At 36.7% G+C, this 12,548-nt stretch overlaps 1 protein-coding gene across 1 annotated transcript; it reads right to left on the bottom strand.

Annotated features, from left to right (window-relative positions):
* Positions 1–2,322: 2,322 nt before the first annotated feature.
* Positions 2,323–5,109, bottom strand: LOC122038096 (chitinase-like protein 1). Its single transcript, XM_042597677.1, has 3 exons — positions 4,651–5,109; positions 3,115–3,268; positions 2,323–3,004 (listed from the first exon to the last, which is right to left on the bottom strand). Exons 1-3 carry the CDS (start codon positions 5,081–5,083, stop codon positions 2,599–2,601), a joined length of 993 nt encoding a protein of 330 aa, XP_042453611.1. The 5' UTR covers positions 5,084–5,109; the 3' UTR covers positions 2,323–2,598.
* Between the last annotated feature and the right edge of the window lie 7,439 nt (positions 5,110–12,548).

Below are 12,548 nucleotides of genomic sequence, written 5' to 3'. Positions count from 1 at the left end.
TATTCCAAAAATACCCTTGACCTAAAACTAAAATTTTCTCCCTTAATATCAAATATCAAAATATATTTATTTATTTTTTCATAAATATCACTTCTCTCTCCTTATTCTCACTCATCATATTTTCTCTCTTATCATTTTATCACACACTGTCTCTCTCCTTAATCTCTCCTATCACACTCTCTTTCCTCTTTTTCTCATTACACTTTCTCTCTCATCATACTTTCTCTCTCCTCAATCTCTTCCATTGCACTCTCTTCCTTCTTTTTTCTCATCATATTTTCTCTCTCATCATACTTTCTCTCTCCTCAATCTCTCTCATCACATTCTCTTTTTTTTTTCTCATCACACTTTTGCTCTCATCACACTTTCTCTCTCCTCAATCTCTCTTGTCATACTCCCTCCTTTTTTTCCTCAACACACTTTCTCTCTCATCATACTTTCTCCCTCATAATACTTTCTCTCTCCTCAATTTCTCCCATCACACTCACTGTTCTCTTTTTTTCTCATCACATTTTCTCTCTCATCATACTTTCTCTCTCACCATATTTTTTCTCTCATCATACTTTCTCTCTCACCATACTTTCTCTCTCCTCAATCTCTCTCATCACACTCTCTCTCCTCATTTTTTTTCTCATTATATTTTCTCTCTCTTCATCCTCTCCCATCATACTTTCTTTCACATCATATTTTCTCTCTCATCTTCTCTCATCATGATCTCTCCTATCACACTCTCTTTTCTCATTTTCTCTCATCACACTTTCTCTCTCTTCATTCTCTCTCATCATACTTTCTCTCTCATCATTCTCTTTCATCATATTTTTCTCTCACATTCATTTTTCTCTCACATCTAATTTTTTCTCTTATTTTCCTTTAAGGGTTAAAAAGGAAATTTTGATTTATTCCGATAGAAAATATGTAACTAACCAAATATTACTTTTAAGAGTGATATCCATGCTCATACTCATTCCCATTCTACAATACAATGATTCCCATTCCGATTCTTATTCCTAGGAAAGAACCAAACACCCCCTTAATGAATTTTTTTTACAAAGTGAATCTAAAGTTATTTTTTTTTAAAAAAAGTGAATCTGAAGTTAATACATAACTACATAGTTCAACTATACCATTAATTTTTTTCTCTACCTAGCATCTATATTAAGAGGGAAAAGATGGTCGGTTTGATTTTGAAGACGACAAATACGTCAGCCATAGAAGAGTTGTAATCCTTTTTGTTTTTGCATTAAAATAACCTATTTATGACAGCTAAGAAGAAGAAAAGGTAAAACATAGATTGTCTATAGTTTTACAAGGATATTTGTATTAACAATTAATTTTCTTAACACAGATAGTTGTAAATTAATTTTTAAGTGAACCAGGGATTCATATATTGAAAAAAATTTAGAGCTATGAAAAATCTCAATGAAATATTTAAAGATAGACACAAAAATTTATGGTTGATCATTTCACTTTTTATGTGTCCCATCATTTTATGTGTCTATCCTTGAATATTTCATTGAGATTCTTTCCTTGAGCATATTATTTTTCAAAAATTTAAGACTCATTAGTTTTGTTTGATTTAATAATATAAGAACATAGATTTGTATACGAGCATAATCTATGTCGTAAATATGTGCTACTTTGTGTGAAAAAAAAATTAAGATACACAAAATAGAATAGACTTAAATCAGCTAAAATTGACCAATTTTAGAACTCTAATTGAGATATCACATGAGAATATTAAATTAATTAAATTAAAATCTTAATTACATAAGGCTTTGATTTGGGATTTTGGCCATTATTCAAAATTGATCAAGGAGCAAAAGCTCCTCGATCAACGCGGAGTGAAACCTCTTTTTTTTATCAAGTGGAGTTTGAATCTCCTGTAAAAAAGTGCTGAGTGAAACTTTTTTTTTTATAAAGTGATTTCCAAATTATTTTTTATTTGATTCATTCAATTTAAAAAGGAATTTAATTCAATTTATTTAGAAATTTTCTAATAAGATTCACTTTAGTTTCAGTTTTTGATTATTTTCCTAATTTTTGTTCTCTTCTAGCAATAACAAACTAGGTGAGTTTTCATTTGAGTCATCTTGATTGCAACACACATTAGACATTTGGGAACATGACACACAAGTTTGATATTCTATCACAAGAAGATAAGTGAAGAAGTAGGAACCAGCCAAGAGTTAAAGGCATCATAGCTGAGCACACTGGGAAAAATAAGAGGTCATGACAGATCACAATATTGATCATTCACTTGTGAGTACATTTTTTTTCTCTATCAAAATGCAATCGAGCAAGAAGGTTTTTGAGCCTGAACAATTTTTAAACTGAACAATAAAACTTTCTTCTTAGGAAGAGTAATTCTGAAGCAAATACATAATGTAGTTTTGACAACAAAACAAGTTCTTTGGCCATGAGAACTAACATAAGGCCATATAGATAACACAACTGCATGATGGACATTACAAATGAGTATAGCTGATTTCACAAATAAACAAGTCTCATCTTTTACCATAATACAAATTGACACAATCACTTATTTGGAGAATTATTCCTGAGTTTTGATTCCATTTTTGGAGCTTTTATAGTTGTAACCTAGGATGTAGCAGCCTTGTATGATGGATTAAAAGGCACCTGATCAGCACAATCCCGGTTATCTCCAGACTTTTGGCGTCCAACTCCCATCAAATCCAAGTAATACTGATAGTGAGATATGATATTGTTCATGGGATCAATATATCCCTGGCCGCAAATTTGATCTGCGTACAATATATTCATGGTAAGACCAAAGCCAGGTAACCTATTGGACAAAGTGTCATTATTTGTCGGCTTCCAGTTTCCAACAAGAACATCATGAGCTGAAGGCTGCTTCTTCTTCATTGGTGTCATCCACCTCCATATTGCAGCTTGGAAAGCTATGGTAGCATTTTGCTCTAGGTATTCTGGATGGTGCAAGAGGTCCACATTTAAAGCATCACCAATGATTCCATAGTTGTAGTTCCTTCAAGTAATTTAAATTTGCGATTAACATGATGATATGAGAAAAAAAAATTTTGTGCTCTATTTGCAGCTAATCCACAGTAGAAATATGGGAAGAGAAGATTTGCACACCCATAAACAGGTAAAGCACCACGACCATAGTATGAAGCTCCTTCAGCACATGGATATAGGTAGTTTGGAGTGCAGTAGTCTTGGCTTGGGCTCATTTCATGGTTATAGCATAATCCCCATGCCAATGGACCACCAGTGGCAACACCATATCCACCTGTAACACATGACCACAGACAAGTATGATGACTGTTTGTACATGTCATTGAATATCAGCAAACAAATTAGCCATGCAGCATGGGTGATGGGTCCATGCAGAATGGAATTACTTTGACGAGTAACTTTTCAATAAGGAATTATAGAATCAGCGTTAACAATTCATGCATTTACTGATCTACTGAGACTATCTACTTTTCAACTTATTTGTAACCGTAAAAAGTCTCTTTCAGGGCTTCTTGGTCAAGTCAGACATGCATCTTCATTATAGATTGTGCAGAAAATGAGATCTAAAAATCAACAGCATCAGCAACATTACGTTTATTCTGATTAACTTTTCATTATTGCTTCCTAGTTGTTTATATTTATACTGAGCAACTTAATCTTCTCCCACCATGTACTGTGTTAAGATGGCTTAAAAATAGAATCTTCTAAAATTTGTCTTCTCTACACATCTTGGCATGGTCCATAAACATTAATCACCGCATATTTCTTTTCCATCACCATGGCCAAAGAAACAAGTTTGAGTAAAACCATTTTCAGATCCACAACAATGCCAACGGCTTGAATTGTAGCTAATCATCAACCCCCCTGAAGAACACCCTCAGTAACCACTCCTTCCCATATAGAGTGTAAAACTATAATTTGATCCGACTGAAAGCTTAAGCCTATTAGTTGATTCTGACGCAGAATATCAACACAAGAAATTAAATATATATCAAAGCTATAGATCTGTTACTATAGGTGTTATTAATGCACGTCTTGACAGCTCAACAAAATTTGAGAGAATAAAACTTTGTTAATCCTAAGCCAAGGGAACATTGGGTGTGGCAAATGTGAACTCAAGAACATCAATGCCTGCACATAATCATCTTCTTTTCTCTTTGTTTTTCCCCCTTTCTTGCCTACAAAAATTAACAAGATAGGTTGTGGATATTTAATTTTCCACTAAACCAGCAAAAACAGTAGTCAGATTGTCTCTCCTTATGATTGCATTTTTTTTTTCCTCTTATGATGAATAATATCCGAGCACAAACAAATAGCTGATGTAAAAACCTTGGTTGATAACGACACCATGTTTGGTTTTGGTCAACGAACTAATCACTGGGCAGGCAAAAGGAAGTAACTAGCAATTTCAAGTATTTTCTTAACGTATTCCTATAATCCTTTTTAAAGGCGCTATAGATATATTACAACCTCTCTATTCTTCCTTCCATCCTGATGCATTCCTTTATATCAATGCAATCGCAAGTAGATGCCAACCAGAACCATGAACAGGAAGAAAAACAAAGAAAATCGCCGCAAATAGGAATAGATGCACGAACTAACAAGATTCGAAGATAAATTTTGCTAAATCAAGGAAGAAACGGTGTGTATTCTTACAGGAAGTCTTGCTTCCGACATGGCCGAGGAAAGCGGCGATCTCCATCATCTTGGTCTCCTTGTCGCCGGTGGTGCCGAATCCGAGAGGCTCGTAGACTGCGGCGGCGGTGATGAAGGAATGGTAGTCCCAGAATCCGACGGCGTGGGCGACAGGGGAGTTGCGCTTGCTGAAGAGGTTCTCGAACTGGTAGACCTGGAAGTAATCGGTGATGGTCTCATTGCAGCAGTAGATGCTGCCGCTGCATTCCCACCCCTTGTCGCACGTCTTCAGCTTTGACTTCGCCTCCGCCGCCACAACCGCCGCCGCGATCACCAGGAACGCCACCGCCCAAGCCCTCGCCGTCCGCATTGGATCGGATCCGCAACTTGGCTGCGCCTGCGAGAGGAGAAGGGAGCGGCGCGGATCTGGTACAAGGACAATACCAGCTGTCATGTGGAATTAAATAGGCTCTGGAGACAGACTGAGGTGTCGGTGATCCAACTTTAATAAATTACGTATATTTTAAATTTATTATTATTGTTATTATTTTACTTTTTTTTTTTACAACTTTAATATATACGACGGCAAGTGATTTAATTATATGTTTAGATGCGCATTAACTAACTGAATAGATATTTTTAAAATGCTTCTAGTACGTTATTAATTGTTAAAATATCTCTTAAATTTTTTATAGCTCTTGGTCAGTAATCCATTGGGGATTAGGTAGGAGAACAAATTGGTCTTTTTATATTACTTTTGACTTTATAGAACAACATTATAAAACATTTTGTCATTTTCCTACGAGTCAATTGGACATTAAAATAAGTGTTAAATTAATGCTACAGAAGCGAGTCGAATCAAAGTTTCAGGACCTATGGCCCATTTAAGATGGGCCGAGTTCGCCCAATAACCACAATGCTGGATCATCTGAACTGAAGCCGAAATATATATTAAAATTTATGCTATGTCTGAAAATATTAATCCATTAAGAAAACTTTCAAAATGTACATTATATTATTTTAATTAAAGTGATTAGGAGATTTCACCCTCCAAAGATTCAAAAACTAAACAACTTGATATTTTTTGAACAAGTGGAGTCTAAGGGGGTGTTTGGTTGATGAGTTTGAGAATGAGGAAATGGAATGATAATAAAAGATAATGTTTGGAGTATGAGTTTGGAAATATCATTTTGGGAATGATTACTAGATTTATGGGAATCAACCAAACACATATAACTTGATGAGTTTCATTTCCATTCCTATTCCCATTCCATCCTACTATCAAACTCATACCCATAGTCATTCCCATCATTTAACCAAACACCTCCTAAGAATTCATTAGTAGTGTTCGTTAGTTAGTGAGTATCATTATCTTAGGTCATATAATAAATTTGTGATTAATTTTTTAAAAGTTTTTATAAATTTTTAAAAATTTATTGCTTCAATTTATACTATCAAATTTAGATATGAATGTATTAATATATTAAAGTGCATATTGATTTTAGATTGAATTAATTCAGTATTATATAAGTCCATGAATTAATTTTAACAAATTAATAATAAGATTTTTTAAAAAAAATTTAGAAAGGCTTGTGCAGATATTTAGAGACGTACATACACAAACGCCATGTAAATATATCTGATTATTTAGGGTTTACGGTATGATGGGATCCATGTTTCCTAAGGAATATGGAGGAGGGATCCATGTTTCAGCCTGACTTGAATAAGGGATATTTGATAGGATCTAAATTTCCTAAGTAATACGAAGAATGAGGGACTCCAAAATCATACTGTTAGAATGTATACTAAAAACCTAACTTTTTGTATAAATATTTATTTTGAAATGAAAATCACATTGATCAAATGTCTGCATTTAGTTAAATTCAGTTGTCCATTTAATTTATATTATAGATAACATGGTGTGTGAGTCACACAGAAGATCATGTTATTAGTTCCTTATAGATTATAAATAGAAGCTCACAACCAAGATGGATCGGGACAAACCATTGGAATGGTTGTAATGTAATTTGGTACTAGTTTATCTTGACTATAAAATTACACTAGTACACTATGTGTGTATAGAGCAGGACTATTTGAGGTTGTTCCTTTTATACTAACTGCATAAAAGAACAGAATCTATGTTATTATGGATGTGTGTACTCTTAATCCCGATATAATAACAAGCACATGTACTTAGTATTTATTTCTTTAATTTATCAAAGGCTGAGATTTATTCGTTAAATCAATAGACTCGATAAGTTGGGAAATAATATTATTTATATGGTGTGTTGTTGATTATAGAAGGAAACTGTGTCCTATTTATTAGGATGATGATGTCCCCTTGAAGAGCTCATAAGGATTGTCATGTAAACCCTACAGGTGGGCTTAGTTCCGACATGACAATGAAGTTGAGTGGTACTACTCTTGGAGCTAGATGTTAATTAAGTGAGTTGCCAGTAACTCATTTAATTAATGGACATTCAATATCTTAAACACAGGAAGATTAATGCACTCATGATAAGAAGACACCCATAATGTAATATGGGATTGGTGTGGTAGTTCAATAATAACTCTTTAGTGGTATGAGTTATTATTGATGAACTTGAGTTGGATGTTCGGGTCGAACACATGAAGCTTAAGCTCATCAGGAGGCTAAAACCAATTCCTCCTCTAGGTCCCTGTTGTAGCCTCTATGTATAAAGTCTCGAATCCACCCAAGTCATCCTTATGGCCGACCACATCCTTGCTTGGTGCCCAAGCAAGGGGCCAGCCAAGATGGGTTTAAAAGTGGATTTTTAATTTTTTAAATCTTTCTTTTTGTAGCCATCTACAATGTTTTAAAAGAGAGATTTTAAATTTTAAAAATTTTCCTTTTTTGAAGCCACCCACATGGTTTTAAAAGAGAGTTTTAAATTTAAAAAATCTTTCCTTTTGTAGCCATCTACAATGGTTTAAAAGAGAGATTTTATTTTTGTTAAAACTTTCTTTTTTGTAACCATAATTTAAAAGAGAGGTTTTAATTTTAAAAATCTTTCCTTTTTGTAGCCATCTACAATGTTTAAAAGAGGAATTTTAATTTTAAAACTTTCCTTTTGTAGCTATCCACAATAGAAAATTTAAAATAGAGATTTTAATTATTGTTAAAATCTTTCCTTTTTGGCCATTACCAAGGATTAAAAAAGAGGATGATGGTGCCTTAGAGGAAATAATCATCTACACAATTTCTATTCTTCTTCTATTCTCCTTGTGGCTGACCCCCTCATATTCTTATTCTCCCCTTGCTTTCTCACCTAAGGCCGGCGACATCAAGAGGCTTCAACCATCTTGTGGCCGACGGGTTGCAAGGAAGAAAGAAGAACACGAGGTGGTGTTCCTAGCTTTGATCCCTTGGTGGTCGAAAGTCTTGGAAGAAAGAAGGACTTGGGTGGTTTTTGCATCTTGGTAGATCGTCGCCCACACGACGTCCAAGAGGAGGAGAGGAATACAGCAGAAGATCAAGAGGTCTTTAAGATACAAAGAAAGGTATAACTAGTTAATTGTTTCTGCTATATACTAGTTTATTTTTCATTTGTATGGATCCTGAAGTACCAACACAAGAGGCTAGCGATCTTGTGCTTTGATTTAGGTCTCTGTAGTTTAATCTAGGGTTTACTATAAGGAGTTTAAATATTCAATTTATTTGAAAGGCTTTGACTAGGAAGTGGTGGATGATCTCATACCCAAGAAGGCCGAGTGCCTCGCCAATGACCTGGAAGCCAATCCTTGAAATAGATATTTAATCAACTTCTGTAATATGGTTTAACTTCTGATGAACACATGGGTTGAACTTGGATTAATAATGTTAAGTTTCATTTGCAATCCAAGTTTAACTTCTGAAAAGCACATGGGTTGCTAGGAAAAGTTCTGTGCTTGTACAAATTTTTGTACAGGGGAAATATAACGGAATTCCATGTAACGCCACCACATACTTCATTCAATTACATTACTCAGTCCGACTCGAAGGAGGGACATCCGATAGGATCTAGGTTACTCGAGCGATATATCTAAGTTCCGTCGAGCAATATGACAAGGTTCTACCAAAAAATATAGTTAAGTTCCGCTGAATAATATATCTAAGTTTGGTCAAGCAATATGACTAATTTTCACCTTTAATAACTATGTTCTAGAACTCTATGGGACTCAAAATGAAGTAAAAAAAAAAATATACTAAATGATGTGGGAGGGAGCCATGTGGAACCCCCAAGGGTTTCTCGACAACAAAAGTAAGGGGATTAGACCCCCTTCGTTACACCATCGCTCCTCACCCCCCTCCAACGCATAAGCGCCAACTTCCTCCTCTACACCCTTGTCACGGTCGCCACCGCCCTCATGGAGCACGCCATCCATAAGGCATAATTTTCTTCTTCTTCGTCGCCGACCTCACTAGTGGCTCACCCGTCAATGATCTTAAGTAGGAACAAATTATTACCGTCTATTGGAATGTATACGCCAAAAGCTGATAGGCCTTAGGCTTGGCGAGATCCTCATTCTCCATATCCTCGGTCGGTACAGGAGGTCCAAGTTGCATCAAATTTTATGTGTCAAGTTTTTATATATCTTGACCTAATCAATGTCATTTTTATGGATTGACTCGGTGTTCGCCTTCATTATCTAGTATAGTTTCTTATTATATACTCTTCCCGACTCTACAAACACTTGAGAGTCGAGAGATCGAGCTTATTATTTTCTCCCTAACTTCGCGGGTATTCGAAAGTCGAGGGATCAAGTTATTCTCTCCCTCAACGGAATCAAAATATATTATCTTCTCTCCTCGACTCTGTGGATGCTTGGGAGTCTAAGGGATTGAGTTTATTATTCTCTCCCTGACTTTGCAGATGCTTGAGAGTGTAGGGATCAAGCTTATTATTCTCTCCCCAATTTTGCAAACACTTGAGAGTGGAGGGATCAAGTTATTCTTTCCCTTAGCGAGATCGAGCTCATTGTATTCTCTCCCTAACTCCGCAAACACTTGTAAGTTAAGGGATTGAGCTCATTATATTCTCTCACTGACTCTGCAGACGCTTGAGAGTCAAGAGGTTGAGCCTATTATTCTCTCTCCGATTATGAATATACTAGAAAGCTGAGGGATAGAGTTATTCTCTTCTTCAACGGGATCAAGTTTTATTATATTCTCTCCCCAATTCAGCGGATGCTTGGGAGCCGAGGGATCAAACTTGTTATATTTTCTTCTTGACTCCATGGATGCTTAGGAGTCGAGAAATCGAGCCTATTATTCTCTCTTCTAGTCCGCGAATGCTTAGGAGTCGAAGAATCGAGTCTATTATTCTTTCTCCAACTCTGCAGACGCTAAGAAGCCAAGGAATCAATCTATTCTCTTAGCATGATTGAGTTATCCTCTCCTTTAGTGGGATTGAGTTTTATTATATTCTCTCATTGACTCTGTGGATGCTTGGGAATCGAGGGATCGAGTTCATTATATTCTCTATCTGAGTCCATGGACTACGGAGTTGAGTGATCAAGCCTATTATATTCACTCCTTAACTCTGCAAAGGCTTGGGAATGGAGGGAGTGAGCCTATTATTCTCTCCTTGACTCCGCAGACTCTTGGGAGCCAAGGGATCAAATTCATTATATTCTCACCCCGATTCCGCAGACATTTAGAAATCGAGGGATCAAGCCTATTATTCTCTCTTCAACTCCACAGACGCATAGGAGTTAAGGGATCAAGCTTATTACATTCTCTCCCTGACTTCATAAACATTCAAGAGTCGAGGGATCGAGCTATTCTCTCCCTCAGTAGGATCAAATCTATTATCTTCTCTCCTCGACTTTGTGGATGCTTGAGAGTCAAGGGATCGAGCCTATTATGCTCTCCTTGACTTCACGAATGATAGGGAGTCGAGTGATCAAGTTATTCACTCAACGGGATCTGGCTATTATCTTCCTTAGTGGGATCAATATTATTATTCTCTACCCGACTTCGTGGATACCGAAGAGTCGAGGGATCGAGCTATTATATCTAGGACAGTGGCGGGGTTACCTTAAAATTGCATATCAAATTTGAGTGCATATAGTTCTATCTTTTGAATATGAATTATAACTCTTTTTCGCAGCTTTACGAAGCACATCCTGGTCACTAACCATAGATTTCTATCGATAAACATCCATTTCTAGGCTTAAACTGCCCTGACTCAGACATAGTCGGGGTCGATATCAAAGCATATCCTGGTCACGGACCATGAATCTCCATCAACAAATGTCCAGACCCAAACTCTCCTGATTCTAACATAATCGGGGTTGAGATAAGAGTATATTTTGGTCATGGAGCACGTATCTCTATCGGCAAATGCCCTTTTCAAGGCTCAATCTCTCCTGGCTCTAACATCGCTGGGGTCAAGCTCATATATGCTAGTAAGCCTCCCTTGAGCATGATGCAGGTAAGCCTCTCCTGGAATCAGATATAGTCATGGATCGAGCACGATGTTATCTATGTTGATAAGCCTCTCCCCGACTTCACGAATACTTAGGAGTCGTGAATCAAGCACAATGTTATTTATGCCGATAATCCTCTTCCTGATTTCGCGGACACTTGGAGTCGTAGATCGAGCACGATGAGATGTTAGACCTACTCTCTCTTCACTCTATCTTACAATATGCTTGGATTGGCTTACGACAAGCTCAGATTGCCTTACGATAGACACGAGTTGCCTTACAACATGCTCAGATTGCTTTATGACAAGCTTGGATTAGCCTTACGACATACTCGAATTGCCTTACGATAGGCTCAGATTAGCCTTATGACAAACTCAAATAGCCTTACAATAGACTCGACGATTCCTTTCCTAACTCCTTAGTCAAAAGCTACTCTATCGTATAACAAGAATGATACTCCTAGCTCTGAGCTAGCCATTCAATCTTACGACAGGCTCGGCGATTCCTTCGCTAACTTCTTAGTTGGAAGCTACTCCATCTTATGATAGGCACGACACTCCTAGCTAGCCTTGAGCTAGCAATTCAGCCTTACGACAGGCTCGATGATTCCTTCCCTGACTCTTTAGTCAAAAGCTACTCCACCTTACGACAAACATAACACTCCTAGCCTTGAGCTAGTGATTCATCCATATGACAAGCTCAGTGATTCCTTCCTCGACTCCTTAGTCGGAAGCTACTCTGACTTACAATCGACACGACACTCCTAGCCCTCGAGTTAACGATTAAGCCTTATGATAGGCTCGACAATTTCTTCCCTGACTCCTTAGTCAGAAGATACTCCGCCTTACAACCAACATGGCACTCCTAGTCCCGAACTAGCGCTAGAGCCTTATGATAGGCCTGGAAACTCTTCCTCGACTTCTTAGTCGGAAGCAACTCAGCCTTAAGACATGCTCGATGACTCCCTCACTGATTGCTTAGGTCTAAAATCCTAAAGGCGTGCCAATGTAACAAACTCATCTTGCCACAACACCATAGTCTAGTCAGTCAGACTTATACCTCCTTCAATTAAATTTTAGGGGGAGACTTGTGATGTGGAAGTTGTTAGGATGTATACTAAAAGCCTAACTTTTGGTATAAACATTTATCTAGAAATAAGAATCACATTGGTCAAATGTCTACATTTATGATAAATGTAGTTGTTCAATTAATTTATATTGTAGATAACATGGTGTGTGGTGTCACACACAGAAGATCATGTTATCGGTTCCTTATAAATTATAAACAGTAGCTCACGACCAAGATAGAAAGGAACAAACCATTGTAAGGTCATAGTGTAATTAGGTATTAGTTTATCTTAACTATATAATTACACTAGTACACTTAGAGTGTATTGAGTAGGACCATTAGAGGTCGTTCCTTTTATACTGACTTTATGAAGGAACAAAGACCTCAGTTATTATGGAAGTGTGTGCTCTTAATCCTAA

Source organism: Zingiber officinale, chromosome 1A (genome assembly GCF_018446385.1).
Source record: "Zingiber officinale cultivar Zhangliang chromosome 1A, Zo_v1.1, whole genome shotgun sequence".
NCBI lineage: Eukaryota > Viridiplantae > Streptophyta > Magnoliopsida > Zingiberales > Zingiberaceae > Zingiber > Zingiber officinale.
The sequence above is the reverse complement of the archived record's forward strand: the minus strand, read 5'-3'. Positions and strand labels throughout refer to the sequence as shown.

What these genes read in the sequence shown, in the direction of transcription:
- LOC122038096 (XM_042597677.1), bottom strand. Translation starts at nt 5,083, where the DNA reads ATGACAGCTGGTATTGTCCTTGTACCAGATCCGCGCCGCTCCCTTCTC. An exon ending in TGTCGGAAGCAAGACTTCCT is followed by an intron (nt 3,269 to 4,650) that starts GTAAGAATACAC and finishes CATGTGTTACAG; the next exon opens with GTGGATATGGTGTTGCCACT. An exon ending in GGTGCTTTACCTGTTTATGG is followed by an intron (nt 3,005 to 3,114) that starts GTGTGCAAATCT and finishes AATTACTTGAAG; the next exon opens with GAACTACAACTATGGAATCA.